The sequence below is a fragment of the Primulina tabacum genome, unplaced genomic scaffold, assembly GCF_025594145.1.
Source record: "Primulina tabacum isolate GXHZ01 unplaced genomic scaffold, ASM2559414v2 Contig657, whole genome shotgun sequence".
NCBI lineage: Eukaryota > Viridiplantae > Streptophyta > Magnoliopsida > Lamiales > Gesneriaceae > Primulina > Primulina tabacum.
The window spans coordinates 1-23345 of NW_027459833.1; the positions used below are offsets into that span (position 1 = coordinate 1).

At 35.1% G+C, this 23345-nt stretch overlaps 2 protein-coding genes across 3 annotated transcripts; both read left to right on the forward strand.

The window, feature by feature from the left end:
* Window positions 1-1040: 1040 nt before the first annotated feature.
* Window positions 1041-3334, forward strand: LOC142534665 (transcription factor BHLH089-like; the record flags this gene model as incomplete). The annotated part of the gene is made up of 5 exons (XM_075641515.1): window positions 1041-1244; window positions 1654-1719; window positions 2337-2405; window positions 2510-2578; window positions 2783-3334. Coding segments are annotated over 5 exons (537 nt in total), but the record flags the coding sequence as incomplete, so codon positions are not given.
* Window positions 3335-4104: 770 nt separating this feature from the next.
* LOC142534659 (phospholipid-transporting ATPase 3-like) lies at window positions 4105-21748 on the forward strand. 2 transcript variants are annotated; one of them, XM_075641512.1, is made up of 27 exons: window positions 4105-4519; window positions 5135-5200; window positions 5771-5827; window positions 6462-6543; window positions 6655-6765; window positions 7910-7987; window positions 8105-8201; window positions 8510-8616; window positions 8933-8998; window positions 9312-9433; window positions 9543-9624; window positions 9730-9807; window positions 9892-10008; window positions 10215-10361; window positions 10437-10541; window positions 11174-11316; window positions 11395-11496; window positions 11583-11646; window positions 17361-17573; window positions 17965-18130; window positions 18212-18291; window positions 18371-18610; window positions 19973-20194; window positions 20270-20437; window positions 20577-20936; window positions 21017-21123; window positions 21214-21748. In XM_075641512.1, the coding sequence occupies exons 1-27, from the start codon at window positions 4389-4391 to the stop codon at window positions 21518-21520; spliced, it is 3618 nt and encodes a 1205-aa protein (XP_075497627.1). In that variant the 5' UTR covers window positions 4105-4388; the 3' UTR covers window positions 21521-21748. The 2 variants fall into 2 exon arrangements, with proteins under 2 accessions (XP_075497627.1, XP_075497626.1); XM_075641511.1 differs by having other exon boundaries at window positions 4113-4519; window positions 5766-5827.
* The last annotated feature ends 1597 nt before the right edge of the window (window positions 21749-23345 follow it).

Below are 23345 nucleotides of genomic sequence, written 5' to 3' on the forward strand. Positions count from 1 at the left end.
TTTAAATATTTATAATTATAATTATATTTATTAAAATTAATTTAAATATTTATTAGAAATAAATTTGTAAATATGCATTTACTTTAATAATTAAAATAACAATAATATTTTGAATGCTAATGTTAAATAAAGTTTAGTAATAATAATATTATTGTTTTTTAAAATTATAAATATTCTTAAATAATTTGATAGATAATTAAATATTTATAATTATTTACATTTATTAAATTAATTAAATATATTTATTAGAAATATATTTGAAAATATTACGGTAATCATAAACAAAATAAATTAGAATTTAATAAATATTTATTCTCATAAAAGAATTAACAAGATTTGAACTTTATAAAATTTAATTTAAAATAGATTTGCATTACAATTTATTTTCTTTAAAATGATTGAAAATAATAAAAATATATGAAATTAATTTATAAAAAATATAATAAAATTTAAATATTATATTAATTTATCATTATCACTATTCAAGAATTATACATTATCACACCTTTGAGGAGGTATATTTAATCACACAAATAACATAAATAGTGAGGGCTTTCAATCATAATCAAGGGCCTCCATGCTAAATTAAAAATGAACCAAACTTGAGATAAGTGATGGTTATTTAATAATCATTCCCTTATCGTAGCTACCAAACATAGCCTTAGCAGTTATGTTATTAACAGTTGTTTAATATCTTTAATTATGCATATGAGAGCATGGAATAAAATAAAGATATTGCTAAAATAGTCTTGAATTGAGTATTTAAAATAAACTTGGAGCTTCTCCATTTAGTAACTTTTAGTTTGGAAAATGTGCTTGAATCGAAAATTCTGTTCAAATCATTTTTATAGATGATTTTGTCAATATATAATTTATATTTTCACAAATTAAAATATTAATTTTTTTAATGCAGTTATAATTGTGATGTACTGTAAAAAAAAAAAACTTTTTAAGTATGTATGTAGTTGCAACTTGCAAAGTATGTAATATGCTTACTCAATTTGAAATGAAATTAGCCAGTCTGTTGCGTGGTTGTGCAGAATGAAGGAGATGGTAAGAGGTTGAAGGCAGAGGGCATTTCAAATGGGAATGGTGAAAATAAAGCTGAAAGGGAAGTCATCAGGAATCCAGGCAAGATAACGGATGAAAGTGCAGTAAAAGCAGCAGAACCACCAAAGCAAGATTATATTCATGTGCGAGCAAGAAGAGGTCAAGCCACTGATAGTCACAGTTTAGCTGAAAGGGTAATGGATGTATCACATTTCTATTTGAGTAGTAAGATATAAAAGATTTAACACCATTTATAGTTCTATGCTATTGATTATTAACTGACAGTCAAGTTTGAGTGGATAAGAAGCTAGATGTCTATTGTGGCGTACTTTAGGTAGCTTCACTCATCCTTGAGTAATCTGCACATGTATTTTTTTGCTACCTATGACATCTTGATAAATAATCGATGAAATACAATTATAACTCTTGTCATGTCGTCTATATGCTGCATGGATTGTTGAAACCTAACAAGAACCTAAAAGTTGTCTATTATGTTAGGAGCGCCTCATACTTGTGTTCTGCTCCACCATTTTTGGTGGAATTAATTCATGGTGAATGTACATTTTATGAGTGGTTGTAACATATTGGTTCCTCTTGGTACAGGCTAGAAGGGAAAAAATAAGTGAGAGAATGAAACTTCTTCAAGATTTAGTGCCTGGTTGTAATAAAGTGAGTTCCAACATCTTGGACTTATTTTCTCCATATGATTGAATGGGTGCATCATTTTATTTAAATATCTTTTTTTTTTTACTTTTTATTTGTTCATTAGTTTTTGAATTTATGTAGCACATGGACATATTAATCTGCTTTTCATTTGATATGAATGTCGGGCTTCTAGGGAAGTCTTATGCGTGAGACCATGCATCTATTTTTCCATCCATATTTCCTCTCCATGCTCATTTATAGTGATGGATATATCTGCCGTGGATATCTGGCCATAAGATGCCAATAGTCGTCTTTTCACGGGTTCAAGTTTGATGGTTGGGTCTCAGTCATTTGCATGCCCATATAAAAGTGATGACAAACTTTCTAAAGTTCCGTGATAGTTCTAGAGACCTTGAAAATGCTCTGATTAAATTTGATAGATGTATGAAAGTTGGCCTTGTCTTCAGATTATCTGATTATTTCCATCTTATGTTGGCGTTTCATGGATATTGTTAAAAAAATTGTAGTTTTGCGTTTTCAAAAGTAAGTATTATCCATCTTTCACTTTGTGGGTCGATACTTGGGATACTAAATTCATATTTTTTCAATGAAAAAATTGTAAGAAGATTCATTTGGTTCAGGTAATTGGAAAAGCACTGGTACTCGATGAGATAATTAATTATATCCAATCCTTACAACGTCAGGTTGAGGTAAATAATTATTTTGCCTCTGTTCTTTGTATGTATGGCGTGTGTGCTTTGATTTTTATTTCTTTTGCTTGAAAAAACGAACTCACAGTTAACTTGTCTCACAGTTTCTGTCCATGAAGCTTGAAGCAGTTAATTCGAGAGTGGGCTTCGATGGATCTTATCCATCAAAAGATGTAAGTTTTTTGAAAAATGGCTATCTACTGCCTGAATTTGCTCCAACTATAGGCTATTTCAAACTTCCCATCTACCATTCAGCTTCATCTATCTTTTCTTTGGAAATTGCCTCTGTTCTTTACCATGACTGTTGCAGCAGAGTTATGTTCGTCAAAATCATGGTTCATTTTCAAAAAAATACTTTCATTTTCAAATTTGCGCAGCTTTCTCAGCAAACTTTTGAAATGCCGGGCATGGCATTCGGGTCTCAAGGTACTAGGGAATACGGAAGGGATTCATCACCAGAATGGCTACACATGCAGATTGGCGGTGGCTTCGAACGACCATCATGATCAACACAAAAAATAAAATAAATAATGGAAAGCCACCAAGAATGCAGCGAACAGCATGCCATGTTTCTTGAAGCTGAATATGTTTCCACATCCATCTATCTTGTAAGTGAAATGGCTACGCGTTAAAGCAGATTTCTCGAGTCTCCCGATACCCAAGATAATTTGATTCTGAGAGTTGTGAAAGGCTTGTCTTGTTACAAACTTTTATTTGTTGTATTATGTTTGCAATGAGAAACTTGGAAGTTCATTGAAAAGCAATAATTCAAGATTTCTTCTTGCACGTTTCAGCCATCCAGAGATCAGATAGAATTGATATACTCTTGTTGGATCATCCATCATAAACGGTAAACGCTATCATAATTTATTTAGTAGCATTACTAATAAAGAAATTAAATTCTTCACATAAATATGAATGTGTATCAGTGTGTGTATGACTTGAATACAATACACCGATGTATATGGAAAAAATTGGAGCACAAAGCTTACACTCTTAACTAACAAGTGTTATATATAACAATTATATATTTTTTTGTCAAACAAAGACAGTGGTGTATAAATATGATCCCAACTTCTTACAAATTTATATTTTCAATAATGACAAATATAGTTTTAATTGCATGATATTTACTTCTCCGTTAACTTTCTATTTGATCTTTTTATGTTATATTATTTTCATATTTCGATCATTTCAGTTATCTCGAGTTTAAGTTTTTTCATGACATAGAAAACCACAACATTTATCTTTCGGATTGCAATGAGTAAACAATCGAACTAACGTTGTAGATTGCAAACCACGTTAGTCAGTGTCAAGCTCGTCCGAGAAGATGTTGGTAAATAAAATCGAACTTTTGAGATTGACTACAAGTTCAACTACTTTACCAATTCAAACACGACGTATACATGTTTTCGAATCTACAAAAAGTTCAAAAGCTTGGCAACCAACAAAAATAGTTATAACTACCATTTGTCTCTATTATATATTCTGGGATATAAGATGAGTTATTCCTCAACTGCCAAGTGCCAAGTCAAACATCAACAGGCCTGAATATTTCAAATTTCTATTGAATAGCCACAATTTATTAATTACGACGTCGTTTACATCCCCGAGATACATCACCGACAGCTCACTAACCGACCCTCATTTCTCCGACGTTCGGACCACGCGGTCAAAAACAATTTTAAATCATACGACGGTTTACAACACGCGCCAAACCAGGTGTGTTTGCATCTCAATTTTTATTACGCGGATTGAATTTTCTCGTAAAATCAAACCCCCTTCCCCCTCCTCATTGCATCGCACAATTCAACCATTGACAACTGCTACCATTTTCCTTTTTCTTCAAGAGATTTCTGTTCATTTAAATCCCTCTCCTATATTTGCAAGTATTTAGGGGTTTATGCACCTGAGTCCGGTTCGATCGGACCAACTGTAACGAGAAAATGGCTGGATGGAGGGGATCCAGATTGGGCGGCGGGGATGGCTCTCCGACGGCGAACAGTGTCTCGTCGTCCCGCACGGTTCGACTTGGAAAGGTCCAGCCGCAGGCGCCAGGTCATAGAATGGTTTTTTGCAACGATCGTGATGCAAACATCCTCGCTCGATTCAAGGTCATAGTTGCAGGGTCGCTAACTTGTTTTTATTTCATCACGTGTTATTGATTTGTTTAAATATGTGAACTTTCTGGAGTCAACAATGCACATGTGAGTTCATTTTATGGGTGCCAACCGCATCACATACACTCAGAACTTGAATATTGTGCTATTATTTTGAGCTTAAGCTGGAGTTTGATTCATTCTATTCAAATACACACACACACACACACACACTAATAAACATATCACATTCGAGAGGGACAGATGAGCTATGCGTCAGAGTTTGAGGCACACGTTCGGAGTGTATAAGTTGTGATTCTTATCATGCAGGTGAATCCAATGAGAAATGCAATCTAATAATATTCATATTTGCTTATACATTAGCAAATATATATTTCTTAGATTAATTTTTGATAGTTAGTCTGTAAATCTATGTGATATAACTGTCTTCACCCTATTAGATTTTGGAATTTCATGTTTTAGCACATGTTACTTTGATGAGGAGCAGATCTTGCCTCGCACCTTGAGGCTCTAGGGAACCTGTGCGGTTTGTTAGTCCTGATATTGTTTTCCAATCTGGGGTGAATAGTTTCTCTACTTAGATCTGATTGGTTCCATAATTGATATCAGGGAAATTCTGTCTCAACTACAAAGTATGACGTCTTTACATTTTTACCAAAGGGACTTTTTGAGCAGGTAATATAATATTACACTATTTTTCAAAAGAGTAATTTGCTATTGAACTTAGAATTTGTCATGAATACCAAGTTAGCATTTATCTGCTTTACAATGACTTTTTTCTCAAGACTTAATTTATCTGTTTACCTGCATATTTGTTTCGTAAGGATTTAAAATCGTTCTACAAACTTGGCATTGGGAGTGCATTAACGGCTGCTGGACTCAAATTTTAATGATGAAGAACAATTATATATATTTCATTTCTGGCTGACTTATTAGTTAATTGGATTTGTTGCAGAGAAGAGCGCATACAGAACTTTTTGAAGCCTTCTATTTTCTACTTATAGATTACAATGTAACATCGATGAATATATAAATTTTTACCATTCCATGTAATGAAATAGGATTCTTAACTCGGCCTCTGCTATAAGAATTTATGTTGACAGAGTTGTCTGCTGTTTAGGATTCAGCTTCGTTTTTTTTCATCCTCAAGCTAGTGAACTGCTGTAGCAAAAAAGAAATACATTTTCCTGGTGATTTAGTTTGTAATACCTGTTTCCTCTTGTTTAATTTATGCTGACAGTTCAGACGGGTGGCTAATCTCTACTTTCTCATGATTTCGATATTGTCATGCACTCCAATCAGGTATGTTGCTATAATATAGTCGAGATCACCAAGGGTTTTATAAAAGATGATATAAAACAATCTGTGTATTTTTGGCATCACAGTAGCAGAATGCTTAGATTGATATATATTAATTTGTGCTGTATAGAATGCAACAATTGGTGGAGAGAATGGTGAGACAAATCTGCACTTTTTGGAATTTGTGTAGAAATAACTGGTTAATATGAGATGTGATATAGCTAAAAAGTGTGTATTCTCTTCAAGTTTGTTGGATATTCTGTTGCATGTTTGTGGATTTTGATTGCTAATATAATGACTTTGGAAGATTTCAATTTATCATTTTGCCTTATGTATCTGAAAAGATTCTATTTATTTGTTGTTTCAGCTGAAGAGGAGAGAGCTTGTCTATGCACATGTTAAGTTTAAAAAACTGTGCATTCTGATTATTGTCTAAAATACCATTACTTGTATTGACTTATTTGAGCAGTTCTAGGTTCTCAGTTGTTTTCCTAGCTATGTGCATAAGTTTTCTTGTTGATTGACCTGTTTGAAAAGTTGCTGCATAAGATCATTTCAAGTCAGAAGTCTGTCTTAACAATGACATCCATGGTTGTTAAATGCAATGACATTTTAATGAACCTTTGTTTTCATGCAGTCCTGTGAGTCCTATAACAAATGTGCTTCCACTCACCCTGGTGCTTCTTGTATCTCTCGTTAAAGAAGCGTGGGAGGACTGGGTGAGAATTTTATAATTTTATCTCTTAGTTGTTTTATAATCTATACACCTTTTTTTCTTAATGTTCTCCATGTCTTTTCCCTCTTCTATTTTTTTCCTTTATGCTTCGCAGAAACGTTTCCAAAATGATATGGCCATCAATAATTCCAGCATAGAAGTGTTGCAAGATCGGAAATGGGTATCCATCCCTTGGAAGAAGCTGCAGGTTGGAGATATAGTCAAGGTGAGGTTTGGTTATTTACCTCCTTCCATATTCCCTATGTTTAACTCTTTGTGGTAAACCATAAGGTTCTGATCTTCTAAGTAGCTTCATATGTTCATTACTCTTTTCTTGGCAGTAAGTTGGTAGCAATTCCTGGGCTACTCATGTTTTATTGTAGAACTACAGAAGTTATTGTGCCAGGTCTCTGCAGGTAACGAGGAGATTATGATACACTGTGGGGCCGTTAGCAGCGATATTTAGAGAAATGTAAGGGGGTTTCTGGTGTGGAACTGTTAGTGCATATGACTACACACCAGGTCAAATATTGGTTAATCACTACGATCTCAACATTATAGCCCTAAAGACTTTTAGAGATCTTGAAAACTAGTCAACATAATGTTTGTGTGTACGAGTCTGCTCAACTTTCGAAAGAGTTTAGATCATGAGAGCTCTACTCATAGGTATGGGAAAACAAGTACATGTACTTGGGCTTTCATTTTTGGCTTTTTGGAAGACGGTTTCTGGAAATTTAATTTCGGAAATTATATTGTTGAATTTGATATTGCATTTGAAATATATTTTTAACGTGGATGTTATGTCAAAAAATGAGTTGGGTTAGTGGCTATGTTATATATGTTTACAGTTTACTTTAATATTTTATTGATGTATCGAGCTTCAAAACTAGGAATGATATAATATAATACTTATGAATTTTTAACGAGCGATAAAAGAGTTGAATTAAAAATAATGACCATGTTGGTAGTTGTGAAAAAGGGGTGAAGTTACAATTTCGGAATAAAAGATGAAGAACAATTATATTTATTTCATTTTCAGAGATAAAATATCTCTGAAAATGAATCTAAGCATATCCTTAAGCTCTGGTGGCTAATGAATTCATTTGTTTTTTAACCTGCGGTGAATAGATTACATACCTCAACCTTGATTGAAGATGAATGGCTGCCAATCACAATTGTGTCTCTTGCAGTTGCTTCTTATTCTGAATAGTTCGGTTGGATTATATATGTTCATGACCTATAAAAATTTATGGAATGAAATCGAACCTAGTGATAAAAGTAATCTATTCTGAATTGGTCATCAAATCCACACAGATTGAGTAAGTTTCTTTGAATTTGCCTGAAAGTTAAGATTGTTTTTCTGGTTCAAGGTGAAACAAGATGGATTTTTCCCAGCTGATCTGTTGTTCCTTGCTAGCACAAACCCTGATGGTGTCTGCTACATTGAGGTTTGCTTTCTTTGTGTTTGTGGTGATTTACTGTTTCTTCTCTGTTGAGAATATAACAAAAATATGCATCAATTGTCTTTCCACGTCAATTATCAGCTATCTTTGGTGGTTCTGCAGACTGCAAATCTTGATGGGGAAACTAACTTGAAGATAAGGAAAGCATCAGAAAAAACTTGGGACTATGTGACACCAGAGAAAGTGGCTGAATTTAAGGGTATTTTACTTTCAGCATAAGTATATATTTTAATAAGGGCATGACACATGATAACATGCATAAATGTCATGTCATCTGCCATATTGTCGACCGAAAAATTTCTGAATGGCTATTTTTTGTGTTCAACTTCAAATACTGGGATTGATGTGCATCATGATGTTTGTAACCATATTGTCGACCGAAAAATTTCTGAATGGCTATTTTTTGTGTTCAACTTCAAATACTGGGATTGATGTGCATCATGATGTTTGTAACCCACTGGCTGAAAATCTTGTTGCATGTTTGTATTTTGATGAAATCTGCCGCAGGTGAGATACAATGCGAGCAACCAAACAATTCGCTGTACACCTTTACTGGCAACTTGATCCTTGATAAACAAACCTTGCCGCTCAGTCCAAATCAACTTCTGTTACGGGTATGGCATTACCATCTTTGGCATCATCTGTTTTCATTTGATTCAAGTTTCAGTAGGTTGTGAGTTAACTTGGACGCTAGCTTTACTTTCTCGTGTTTCTACAAATCTGATAAAGTTGCTATCTGCATTCTCTTATTGTATAAATTTTGTATGAGAGTCCAACGATTGATAACATATGATTTGTCTTAATACAGATTGAAGTTGGCAACAATTCCTTGAAAATACCAATTTTAATTTTCATTTCCTACGCGGTTAATTGCTGGTTACTTTTGCAGTTGCATTATATTTTAATTTAATATAATTTTGCATATTTCAGGGCTGTAACTTGAGGAACACTGAGTACATTGTTGGTACAGTAATTTTTACAGGTCATGAGACAAAGGTACATTTCATACTTTATTCAAATTTTGTCACTTATTTGGTTTTTATTTTTCTATTTGAGTTGTCTGACTGTTTCCTGGTGAAGCATGTATATATTAGCCATTTGTTACTCTCATCATTAAAGAGTTTCGTATAGTTGCTGATACTTGATAGTTTTTCATTCCGAATGATGAAATAATTGGGTGTCATGTGTCATGTCTCAATATTTATTTATTTCTTCATTTCTGTATCTAATTATCATCTTCGAGTCTCATTTTCCTATTCTACTAGTTGCTTGTTTCTGTATTTCAGTGGTGTCTGTGGTGAAAATGCAGGTTATGATGAACTCTATGAAAATTCCTTCCAAAAGAAGCACTCTAGAGAAGAAACTTGACAAACTTATACTTATTCTGTTTAGTGTTCTCTTCTGCATGTGTCTTTTGGGTGCTATAGGCAGGTTTGACCTGTTATCTATCATGTTTCACTCTTATAATTTCTGCAGTGCAGTCTCTATTAATTTCTGTGAAGTTCAATGTTATACTTAACTATTTCTGTAATTTGTGCAGTGGTGTGTTCATAAATCAGAAGTACTACTATTTGCGGTTTGACAGCTCAGAGAGACAGTTTGATCCTGGCAATAAATATGTGGTAAAGAGTGGGATCACCTTTCTTTCACGGTCGTGTTTGTGGTATTAGTTAATACTTTCAGTTTCAACTTTCTCTAACTTAACTGTGTTTTTTAATTTTCTATAGGTTGCTGTCTTGACATTTTTTACCCTCATAACTCTCTATTCGCCAATCATTCCAATCTCTCTATATGTTTCTGTTGAGGTAGATTTGACGGCTATCCGTTCTCTTCTGTATTCATTGAGTTTATGTTGTCATAATTCACCGACAAGCTTTTGTTTATTTCAGATGATTAAATTTATTCAGTCCACTCAATTTATTAACAATGATTTACACATGTACCACGCTGAGAGCAATACCCCTGCTTCGGCACGGACATCCAATTTGAATGAAGAACTTGGGCAGGTAGAGTTTTGCATTGTTTACCTTTATTTTTAAGATTCTGGTTGGTGGCATAATAATTTTCAGTTTGTCTGCATGCAGTAGTTTTTAAATATGTCATTTAGTTCATGGATATATGTTCTATTGAATATTTGATCACTTGGATTTTGTTGCTTGTTGATGTCTTATTTGTGACGCGGATTTCTCAAGCTTGCAATTTTTTGTGACAGGTGGAGTATATATTCTCTGACAAAACCGGAACCCTGACAAGAAACTTGATGGAGTTTTTTAAATGTTCAATTGCTGGAGATGTTTATGGTTCTGGTGTCAGCGAAATCGAGTTGGGAACAGCTCAGAGGACTGGAGTAAAAGTTGAGGTAAATATTTCTGCCATAAAATAAAAAATAACTTTAACTCTTAACAATTGTTCTACTGAGGGCTTTAATTTCCAGGATCAGAGGCCTTCAAATTCAGCACGCGAAAAGGGATTCAACTTTGATGATGCCCGACTTATGCGTGGTGCTTGGAAGAATGAACCTAATCCAGAGTCTTGCAAAGTAGGTTATTTACATGATACAATTTTACAGAACTGTACCAAATGTATACCACTATTATATTCTCTTTCTTATGTGCTATATGTCCATGATGCTGCTTGACTCTCTGTCTAACCCTGTCTAGTGACCAAGACTGATATACTCCAATTCTATCAGATGTTTTAATTTCCTGTGGTCACTTGATCTTGTTTTCGAGCTTTGAAAATTTCTTTGTACTCATAGGTTCTGTCATTGACTTCGTTGGTCTATTTAGTCAAGCAGCCATGCCAATGGAAATTTTTCAATGTTGTTTTTGTTTAAACAGCATAAGATGGCAATGTTGAGCATTTTGTTTTTGTTATTGTATATCTACCTTTGTTTAGTTTTACATTTAACATGGATTTACCATCGAGACAACATTATAGGATTGAAAAATTGCACCCTCTATTTCCTTGGTGCTGCGTGCCTAACCTTCTTTCATGGTATGAAAAACAGTTTATTCGTCAATTTCTTCTCTCACTTCTGTTTTTTGGTTGTGCCTTTTGTTTGAGACCCCTAGGATAGCTCCATCCATAGAACCAATCACTAATTTCTCATGCTTCTTGTCCTGGTTGATGAGAATTTCAGTTTTGAGAAAATGTATTCCTCTTGTCTAGGAATTTTTCAGGTGCCTTGCAATATGTCATACTGTGCTTCCTGAAGGTGATGAATCTCCTGAAAAGATTCGATATCAAGCTGCATCTCCTGATGAGGCTGCTTTGGTTACAGCAGCGAAGAACTTTGGCTTCTTTTTTTTCAAGTATGTGGTTTTAAAATTTTTATAGTGGTTTGCAGAGATTATTGCTTGTTGTGAAACATTTTAATGTCTTAATTTCAGGCGTTCACCAACAACAATTTATGTTCGTGAGTCACATGTTGATAAGATGGGAAAGGTTCAGGATGTTCCATACGAAATTTTGAATGTCCTCGAGTTCAACAGGTAACACATTCTTATCTGCATGCTTATTTTGGACCTGATCAATTAAACCTCTGAGTTAAGACTTAGTCATCTTTTTTATGTTTTAGTACAAGGAAGCGGCAGTCTGTCATATGCCGCTATTCAGATGGTAGACTTGTACTCTACTGCAAGGTACATGTGGACAGATTATATCAAAAAAATATGTACACAAAAAGATTGTATTAGCTGTGTAAACATTAATACTTTTCTCTTATCAACTATGTTACGAGGTGCCTTATTATATACAAGACTAACGGGACTAACTTTAGTGACTGAATATTAGCTATCCTAAGATAACTCAACACATGAGGTGTATGATATTTCCTAATAATTTTGTACAAATAATTGATTTTATTTCCATTTCTCTACACTACCCCTCAAGTTGGTGCAAAGATATTCAGCATGTCCAACTTGTTTGTGAAATCTTCAAACTTAGGTCGAAAGCGACCTTTAGTTAAGCCATATGCAATCTACTGATCAGTAGGAACAAAAGGATTTCCCCACTTTCCGACTTCTCCTTGATGAAATAGCCTGTCAATTTCAATATTTTTAGTTCTATCGTGCTGGATTGGATTATTTGCAAGAACTCTCTTAAACCACAACAGTTTCATTGGAACTTGTACTTCTAACTTCAGCTCTTCAAGAACTCTCTTAAGCCACAATAATTCACATAGTCCATTTGCCATAGCTCTCAGTTTTGCTTCAGCAATGCTTCTTGCTACAACATTTTGTTTTTGTTTCTACAAGAGACCAGATTTCCCCAAAAGAAAGTACATTATCTAGAAGTTGACCTTCTATCCATAGTTGATCCAGCCCAATTAGCACCCGTAAAACACTCTATGCTCTTTTGACTACTCTTTTTGAACAATAATATTTTTCAAAGAGTATTATACAAGTATCTCAAGATGTCGTAGACCGCCTCCAAGTGCTCCTCATAAGGTGAGCACATGAATTGACTCACAATGTTCACAGCAAATGCAATATCGGGTTGTGTGTGAGAAAGATTAATTTTCCAGTAAGTCGTTGATATCTCACTAACTCCACTGGAGTGTAGGGGTGGGCAACGGTCGGTTTGGTCCGGTTTTACTCTACAACGGTTCGGTTTTTCGGTTTTCGGTTTTGAATATCTCTAGTCCAAAACCAAACCATTTTATTACGGTTCGGTTCGGTTTTTTTGTAATACGGTTCGGTTTATACGGTCGGTTATATACGGTTGGCTAAAATTTGTTGAAAAATAAAATTATATGTCACTTTATGCCTTTAAAATCTAAATCATAGTATTTTTCAAATATTTAATTTGTGAGACTTAATCTTATATATACATATATATAACATGTGTTGTGTACAAACATGTCATACGAATATAATAACAATATATAATTAATTAACCATGTAAACAGGAAAATACATGAATCCAACGGAATATTCAGTAATAAGAATGATAACAAGGTGTCAACCAGCTCGAATGGAACACAAATAATCTTACGAAAATATTAAAGAAATATATACAGAAAAAAAGAGAAAACGTCGACTGATAAGTGGTAAGAAAAAATAGAAAACGATCGGATTGAAAAATTGAGGGTTAATGATACTAAGTTCCTAAATCTTAATATGTCCATTATACATTAAAAGTCTTATAGTTATCAATAATATGGTCCATTATACATAAAAACCTTATATTTAACAATAATATGGCCGGTTCGGTTTTTCGGTTTTTTTGGGGATTAAAACCGAAAACCGAACTTCATAAATTTTAAAACCATAACTGACCGAAAAATCGATAAAACCGAACCATTTAAACCGAATTATTCGGTTCGGTCGGTTTTTTCGGTTTTTCGGGTTTTATGCCCACCCCTACTGGAGTGTTCCTTCAGTCACATTTCCCAATTTCAAGTTCGGGTCTATAGGAGTATCACTTGGTCTGCAGTTGGTCATCCCAGTTTCCTCAAGTAAGTCTAGGATATACTTCTTCTGTGAAACATAAATTCATTTTCTCGATCTGGCATCTTCCATTCCCAGGAAATTACGCAAGGGACCCAATTCCTTGACCTCAAATTCTGATGCAAGGCATTTCTTTAGTCTGGTTATTCCAATGTCATCACTTTCTGTTAAGAATATGTCATCTATGTACACGATCAGAATTGCCTACTTTCAGCCACTAGTATGCTTCACAAACATTGTGTGATCTGATTGTCCTTGGGTGTAGCCATGTTTCTTGACTGATCTGGAGAATTTTTCAAACCATGCTCGTGGCGACTGTTTTAATCCATAGAGAGACTTTTTAACTTGCATATCTTCCTCCAGATTTGTCTTCAAAGCCAGGTGGAGCATCCATATACACTTCCTCTTCCAATTCTTCATTGAAAAAACCATAACATCCAACTGGTGCAGTGGCTAATCTAGATTCTAAGCTGCAAAGTAAAAGTATGATTTTAAAAAAATGCTACCGGAGCAAAAGTCTCTTGATAATCAATTCCATATGTTTGAGAAATCATTTGGCAACAAGTCTGGTTTTATACCGCTCCAATAACCCATCGGAATTAAGTTTCACATTGAACACATATTTACAACCCACTATTTGTTTTCTTTTCGGTAAATGCATTAGCTCCCAGGTTTCATTCTTTTTGAACACTTTCATCTTCTCAAGCACAACCTCCTTACAATGTGAAACAGATAAAGCCCCTCTTGTACAGACTTAGGAACCTCTACACAATGCAACTGAGAGATAAAGGTGGAATAGGGTTTAGAGATATTCTGGTAGGACATATGGTTAGACAAAAGATGCTGGGTACATGATCTAGTGCCTTTCATAAGTGCAATGGGAATATCTAGGGGCATAGGGGACTTAATGCTATGTGATACATCAGAGTTCTTACCTGGATTAAGATATACTGAGGCGTCAGATTCTTTTCTCGGTTCAGACTCGTAGTCGTGTGGAATCATGGGGCCTTCCTTCTTCCTTTGAGGTTGTCTTCTCGCATAGACATAGTCAAACATTTTCCCGTTTCATTTTCTTTGAGTGGACCCTAACTCTGGTATTGGTGGGTCTAAACTCATGTGCATATTAATAATGCTAGGAAACAGATCTTCAAGTATATTCTCCCCCCCTGAAAAGGAGTAAAATAGGCTTGTGACTCAAAGAATGTGACATCCATTGTCACAAAGAACCTTTTTGTTCGAGGATCAAAACATTTATATCCTCTGCATGTAGGGGAATACCCTACAAAAAGACATTTTAGTGCCCGGGGATCCAATTTATCTCGATCATGCAGATGAATAAAGACTATACATCCAAACACCCGAAGCTGGAAATCAGAAGCTAATTGTGACATGGGAAAGCAATCTTTAAACATTGATAAAGGTGATTTAAAATTTAAGATTCTAGATGGCATTCGATTAATTAGATAGGTAGCAGTAAGAATAACATCTCCCCATAAGTACTTGGGTACTCCAGCAGTGAACTGAAGACACCTAGCGACTTCTAGGAGATGTTTATTTTTCTTTCAGCTATACCATTTTGTTGGGGAGTACGGACACATGAACTTTGATGAATTATCTCATTTTCATGAAAAAATGCCCCTAGAATTTGATTAACGTACTCTTTTCCATTATCGCTTCGAAATACTTTGATATTTTTCTGAAATTGTGTCTGAACTATAGTATAAAAAATTTTAAGAACTTGTTCAGCTTCTGCTTTTTCAGAAAGTAACTAAAACCATGTCATTTGTGTATGACCGTCAATAAATGTGATAAACTATTTTTTCCAGAAACTGTAGGAGTTTATCGGTCCCCAAACATCACCATGAACAAGGGAAAATGGTGTAGATGCTTGATATGATCGTGCTGGGAAGGTGGTACGATGATTTGGCATATTGACACACTTCACATTGAAATTCAGAAAAACTCGTTTCAAATATGAAAAGTTTGGATGTCCTAGTCTACGATGCAATAACATTATATCATCAGTACTTGAGCTTGGTTCCATGCTACATTGTGGTGCTTGTCCATGCGAGTAAGACTTCTCAAAGTAGTAAAGTCCCCCATTCTTTTGAGAAATTTAGTACAACAATTAAGTTATCGAGTTAACTGTCTAATTGACAATTAATTACAAGACAGATTGGGAATATGGAGAATTGTGAAGATTCAAGGTTTTAGAAATAGTGATCGACCATTTCCAGCTATTGGGGATAAAGAGCCATCGGCTATTCGTATTTTCTTGTTTCCTGCACATGGGGTGTAAGAGAAAAACAGCCTAGATGAACCTGTCATGTGATCAGTCACCTCAGAATCTATAATCCATGGATACTCAGACAAAGTGGATGTACAAAAGGCTATATACTGAAACATATTACCTTGTTCAGCTAGGGAATTAGAGGATGGTGCTGAGGTGGATTTAGAAAACTGTGTAGATTGGAAAAGTTTATGCAATTGGTCTTGTTGTTCCTTACTAAAAAAAAGTGTTCCTGCGATGGCAACAACTTCATCCTTGGTTCCAGATTGATTGGCTGTTGACTCACGACCCTTTGGCTTGGGAAATTTTGGCTTCCAGTTTGATGGTTTACCATGCAAATCCCAACAAGTTTCCTTTTTATGGTTTGATTCACAACATTCGCACCTGATTCCCTCTCCTTTGTGGCATTGTCGAAGCTGCTGGTTGCTAGGGAACCGCTAGTACTTTTGGACACCAAGGCCGACACTTCAGTTGCAGACAACGACTTGTCGTCTAACATTACCCTGCGTCTCCCCTCTTCTTTCCTTACTTCTGCAAAGACTTCACTAAGCGATGCCAGATGTGTCCTTTCCAGAATTCTGCCACAAACATCAACCAGTTCTCGATTTAGTCTAGCAAGAAAAATATATATTCGATCATTCTCTATGCGCTTCTGGCATTTTACGCTGTCATTCTTGCATTCCCAAGTATCTTCATAACACAAATCTAACTCTTGCCATAGCGTTCGCATCTCGTTGTAGTAATCAATCACGTTTCTTTACCCTTGTTTTGAATTCCACAGCCTGGTTTTAATCTAAATCAGAGTACGTCTCCTTCACAGCTTCCTAGACGTCCTTTGCAGTGGGCAGAAATAGGTAGGTTTTCCCAATCGGCGGTTCCATGGAGTTTATCAAACACGCAATCAGCATGGAATTCTCGGACTTCCATGAATTCCACTTTGGATCTGTTTTCTGTTGTTCTTTTGTCTCTCCCGCCAAATAACACAGCCCACCTTTCCATCAATAACTAATTTAATGGACTGGGCCCATTCTAGAAAATTTTTATCATTCAAAAAGGAATGGTAAGATGGACTGATGAGTTTTCAGCATACGTCCCTTGTATTTTTAGCCCCATAACCTGTCTGGTGTCATCCGAGCCCTTCTCTTCCTTTGAACCAGACATTTTTGCGTCTTCTCAGGACTGCGGGTGCTTCGGATTTCATACCCAGGTGTGATTGCCTTTTGACAAGGTACACAGTAGACACCGTTGGTTTTGACCCGGATAAGGGGTTGTTTCTTCACCAGGTGCTTAATGGCGTTATCAAAGCCTTCAGCTCTGATACCATGTGGACAGATTATATCAAAGAAATATGAGCACAAAAACATTGTATTAGCTGTGTAAACAAATCTTATGAATTATGTTATAAGGCGCCTCATTATATACAAGATTAACGGGACTAACTTTAGTGACAGAATATTAGCTATCCTAAAATAACTCAACACAAGGTATAAAATATTTCCTAATAATTCAATTGATTTTATTTCCATTTCTCCACAGTACGAATTAAAGCAGCATATTTCATTAGTTAAAATTTACTGCTAGACTTAAAATTTTAGCTTTTTTATGTTTGCCACAGGGTGCGGATACAGTAATATATGAAAGATTGGCCATTGGAGACCAGGATTTGAAGAGAACAACCAGGGAGCATTTGGAGCAATTCGGAGCTGCTGGATTGCGTACACTTTGCCTGGCTTATAGAGATTTGAATTCTGACGTGTATGAGAGTTGGAATGAGAAATACATTCAGGCAAAATCAGCTCTCCGAGATAGGGAGAAGAAATTGGATGAGGTGTGCATCTGATATGCTATTTTTTATGTAATACTTTCATGTATATTTTTATTAAGTGTGCTCATATAATCTTCTTTACGCAAACTGTTTATAGGGCAACCCTCCAGGCATGGCATCTGAACTGATTTAAACAACATAAAATGTAGACACTCAAAGTTTATTTGGAATTTTGACAGCTTTTGTTCCGCTTTATCTTCTGTTATACGGTCTGTGTTGAGCATACGCTACTCTGATTTTAATCTCTTTGTATAGGATTCTAATTTGGTTTCTAGGTTGCAGAAAGCCTAGTATTGTTCTTTTATCCTTGTCATAACTCTTGTTGATGTGCTTTGCCAATGAAAATTACAAAATCTTAAGACTTCTGCTATAGTGAACGTGTAAACTGTTTCAGGTTGCTGAACTAATTGAGAAGGAGCTTGTTTTGATTGGATGTACGGCAATCGAAGACAAGCTTCAAGAGGGAGTGCCAGCTTGCATAGAGACCCTCTCGCGAGCTGGAATTAAAATATGGGTGCTAACCGGAGACAAGTTGGAGACAGCAATAAATATTGCTTACGGTAAGAAAGTTGTGATTTCATTTTGTTTTACACTTGATAAAAGCAGCTGTAATTTCTTTTATTTCGCTTCATTTATCGCAGCATGCAAGTTAATGAATAATAGCATGAAGCAATTTATAATCAGTTCAGAAACTGATGCTATCAGAGAAATTGAGGACATGGTAAGTAACACATTGGCATTGCTTTCCCATGCAAAAAATAGAATATATTTTACCTTCCAGTTCCTGAATCTTTAATCAGGGTGATCAAGTTGAACTTGCTCGTGTTATGAAAGATACGGTGAAAAATGACCTAAGAAGATATCATGAAGAAGCTCAACAGTACCTTCATTCTGCACCTGGATCAAAATTGGCACTTGTGATTGATGGAAAGTGTTTGATGTATGCATTGGACCCCAGTTTACGAGGAATGCTCCTTAATCTGAGCTTAAATTGCAATGCTGTAGTTTGCTGCCGAGTTTCTCCACTTCAGAAGGCACAGGTAAAGTTTCTAAATATCATTATGATCTTCTACTTTTGTTTCTACTGTGATAAAGTTAAATTAAATGACAGTTTTACATATATATATATATGCTGACTTAGATATGCTATCTCTGCAATCCTTTGATAAGAAAATTTCTGACAGTAGTTCTGAAATTTATTTGCTATCATCTGCAGTCGTCATGACAGCCTAATAGATTATGTTTACTGTTCCGAATAGGTGTCAGACTGTCATGACAGTAAATAATCTCATTATTCCCAACTTCCCGTCACTTGAGTGCCCAGATATTGTCTCAATATTGTAGACTAGTTGCTCATTCCTTATATATCTGAAATAGAAACGATTCTGGTCAAGTGCATTTTGCAGTTGCTTTAAGCATCTACCATCCTGTATCATCCTTTATGAATTAGTGTCATCCTCAGCTAAGCTGGTTGCTTTACATTTCGGTGTTTGGCTTCTCTCGCGAAATAACTTTCCTGGAATTTACTCGCGAACTGGGAGCATAGCAACGTGATTTCTTTTTCATTATCTTTTTTGTATGATTGAGCATCTTTATAGCAGAACATGAAAGTTCAATCCTGCATGGTCCGTCAAAGTTTGATGTTATCTGGAATGGGTTAAAAATATACTTAAACTTGTGTAATTTGTTTGCTCATTGAGCTGTTGAAAGAGGTGCGTAATGTGCCTTGATATCAGCTGTGCTTGGGTTTTGAAATGTGTGGTCTATCTAGGGGGAAAAGTTATTCTTGCCACCTCTTACCAAAATCTTCATGACATGAAAGCTTGTCTCCATAGTCATATTGGGAGCCTCTTGTCCTAATGGCCATAGCATCATAGCTCTTTTCCGTGATGTTTGTGACAAAAATGTCTAATATTCTTTTTATTTGGAATAACACCTGGTATTCATATATATATGTTGGATTCTTCAATTAGTGTTATAATCACAATTAACTATTCCCAAATTTCCTTGTGAATAAATGCTGTAATGTATGTGATGAGATTGAGGTATATGTTATTTTCTGATTGAATTACTTGTTCTGTTATATCTCAAGGCGGCTAGATAGTTTATAATGAAAATGGGCAGACCAAGATAAAATTTTCTCTTTATAAATGCATATGCAGTTGCATATGGAAAACAGCAATCAAGTGAAGCCATAAACCCGTAGAGAAATTGATGACTATATAGTCAACGAACTGTTGATTCGTAGCATTTCTGAACTAACAAATGAATGCTATTGCAAATCGTCTTTAGGTCATCGTCACCATCAAAACATCATCACTGCATTGTTATCATAGAAGCTGCTCGATATTGTGAAGTGCTTCAATTTGAAGGGCTGACTTATCAACTTTTTCTGCTTTTAGGTGACAAGCTTAGTTAAGAAAGGTGCAAAGAAGATTACCCTTAGTATTGGTGATGGTGCTAATGATGTTAGCATGATTCAAGCAGCTCATGTTGGTGTTGGAATAAGTGGACAGGAGGGGATGCAAGCAGTGATGGCAAGTGATTTTGCCATTGCACAGTTTCGCTTCCTCACAGAATTACTCCTTGTGCATGGGCGGTGGTCATATCTCAGAATATGCAAGGTTCGACACTCCACAGTTTTAGGCCAGTTGCATTGTTCTAAGTTGTAATGTTGACAGCTTCTAAAAAATTCACAGGTTGTGACATACTTCTTCTACAAGAACCTGATGTTTACTTTCACTCAGTTTTGGTTCACTTTCCGGACTGGATTTTCTGGCCAGAGGTTTTATGATGATTGGTTTCAATCTCTGTACAATGTGATATTCACTGCCCTACCTGTGATAATTCTTGGACTTTTCGATAAGGTACTGAAATGCACAGATTTATCACTGTGTGTCTGTTTGATTATCACATAAGCTTATATTTTTGTATTGAGAACAGGCTGAGCTTCTGTTGCATATTATGTTTTTCTAGTTCATAATTTTTGTCAGTCGTTTCTTTCAGGATGTTAATTTTTCTCTATCCAAGAAATATCCCGAGTTATACAAGGAAGGAATAAGGAATACTTTCTTCAAATGGAGGGTTGTGGCAACATGGGCCTTTTTTGCAATCTATCAATCACTAGTTTTCTATTACTTTGTCGTTGCTTCAAGTGATCGTGCTATGAATTCAGCTGGCAAGATGTTTGGCTTGTGGGATGTCAGCACAATGGCATTTACTTGTGTTGTCGTGACTGTCAACTTGCGCCTCCTCATGATGTGTAACACAATTACTAGATGGCACCACATCAGTGTTGGAGGAAGCATATTAGCTTGGTTCATTTTTGTCTTCATTTACTCGGGTGTTGTCTTGCCTAAAGCACAAGTAAGATCTCTCGCTATTATTTCAGCAACTTGTTACGTACTTGTCACCAACTCCTTTTCAAAATTTGTTATTTACTGCAGGAGAATATCTATTTTGTGATTTATGTCCTAATGAGTACCATTTATTTCTACCTTACTCTGATTCTCGTCCCCATCGCCGCACTGTTTTGCGACTTCGTATACATGGGGTAAGTTTTACAAGTAACTTGCATATTTGGAGCATTATCTGTTTTCATGCATTATTTACTCCGAGTCTTCTATTATTAAACTTGCTTCAGGGCTCAAAGATGGTTCTTTCCGTACGATTATCAAATCGTCCAAGAAATTCACAGGAATGATTCTGATGGTAGTAGGATAGGATTACTCGAAATAGGAAACGACAATCTTACTCAAGATGAGGCACGTAGCTATGCTCTGATGCAACTCCCGGGTCAGAAGTCGAAGCACACAGGCTTTGCTTTCGATTCACCAGGTTATGAGTCTTTTTTCGCATCACAGGCTGGAGTTTTTGTGCCTCAGAAGGCATGGGATGTGGCTCGGCGAGCGAGCATGAAGTCACGGCCTAAGGCAGCACGAAACAATTGAAAGTATACATGTTTGTACAAAGTTTAGTGTGTTTTTGTATCCCTGTATTTTTAATATAGCATCGGCTGAATCAACTGTGATTATATATCATAATGCAGTAATGATTCATTTTGTAGAAAAAAAGTTTCAATTTCATGTAGACTATAGATACAATATTGATTAGTTTTAGGATGTACGAATTGGAATATCTTTTGTTTGTTTAATTAGATGGGGGTGTATTAAGCATCACTTGAGTGACATTGTTCATTCTTTTATTTGTGATTGGAGCCTTGTTGGCTTTACACTATAGCATGCATCAATGTAACGCAAACTCCATACACCTGTGTAACCTTGTTAGTGTACTTGATAATGGTAATATCACCGCGTAGAATGAAATTATTGACACGAATTATGTAAATTGTACCTTAAGGTATAGTTTGGTATATGGGATAAGAGAGAGATTGATAATTAATCTTTTTTATCTCACATTTGGTACCTTTTTAGAAAGCTCATGATAATATCATGTGCTCGTGATAAATAATTTTATATAGGGATAAAATATCTTTTTTATGAGATGTGATAATTTTAATCTAATAATAAAAACACCACAAATGACTTAATTGTCCTCAATATATAAAAATCATAAACCATATTATTCTCTCATTTCACTTGTAGATAAAAATTAAAATCAAATAGATATTTTTATATATTATATAATATGATAATTATATAAATGAACTCGAGATAATTATATAAATGATTTGTATAAATCTCAATAAAATTATTAATATCACTCGATTAACCTTAAAAATTTAAATTTGACTTGACTCACAAAATTAAGGGCTCAATTATCATATTAATAATAAATAAAATTAGGTAAAAAAAATAAATCATGCAAGTACTGTCGGCGCATGAACAGATAAGAAATATGAACTCAAGCAACAATTTTGAAATTATAAAATGTATTAAGATAAAGTTAATTTTGTCATTACAATCTAATATATAAATTTAATCACTCTTATTAAAATCAAACCAAACATTAAATATAATATCCTACATCTTATTTATCATTAACTTATCTTTATATTATATATCACATATTTATCCTATCATGTATACCAAACTATGCATATTATCACATGTATGGATTTTATGAAGAGTGCTTGTCTGAGGGTCACGTATGCCATGTTTATTTATGTTGTTGTAGGTAAACATATCCCTTTGTTTCAATGATACCAACTTCATTAATTTGCCTGGTGCTTTGTATTGTCTGATACCATCTACTTGTACCTCAGATATTATTCCGTGTAGAGGTATGAAATTTTTTAATTTGCTTGTGATGCGCACAACAATATTCCTCAAGATTTCACCTTTTACCTGCATTCTATTATTCTATCCTCTTTTCTTGCATTTTCATGGATTGGTAGGTTCCATAAGAAGGACAAATGTGCAATCTTTTGTGGGCTGATCCAGATCAGTTGGGGCATATCCCACGTGGTGCCGGCTACAACTTTGGACAGGATATAGCCTCTAAGTTCAACCTTACAGACGGCCTAACGCCGATTTCAAGATAACGCCGGCTTGTTGGGGAGGGTTATAATTGGTGTCGAGCATGTATGTAATTTCTGTTTGATTGATTGGAACACTTTCACCAATCGATACAGATCACTAATTCAGCCGGGGGCGAGCAAACAATTGCTACAGATAAATTTCGAAAATCATAATGTGTTACACATACACAGCACATGTTACGCTAATAACAAATTATTCTCCATTAATATTCTCGCAATAAACATTAAATAAAAGATAAAACACTTTATTACTACGAAACTTAAAGTAGATAAGT

Coding starts and splice junctions, on each gene's coding strand:
- LOC142534659 (XM_075641511.1), top strand. CDS start 4,352: ATGGCTGGATGGAGGGGATCCAGATTGGGCGGCGGGGATGGCTCTCCG. Junction 11,647..17,360: donor GACTTGTACTCTACTGCAAG/GTACATGTGGAC, acceptor TGTTTGCCACAG/GGTGCGGATACAGTAATATA. Junction 18,292..18,370: donor TCAGAGAAATTGAGGACATG/GTAAGTAACACA, acceptor ATCTTTAATCAG/GGTGATCAAGTTGAACTTGC.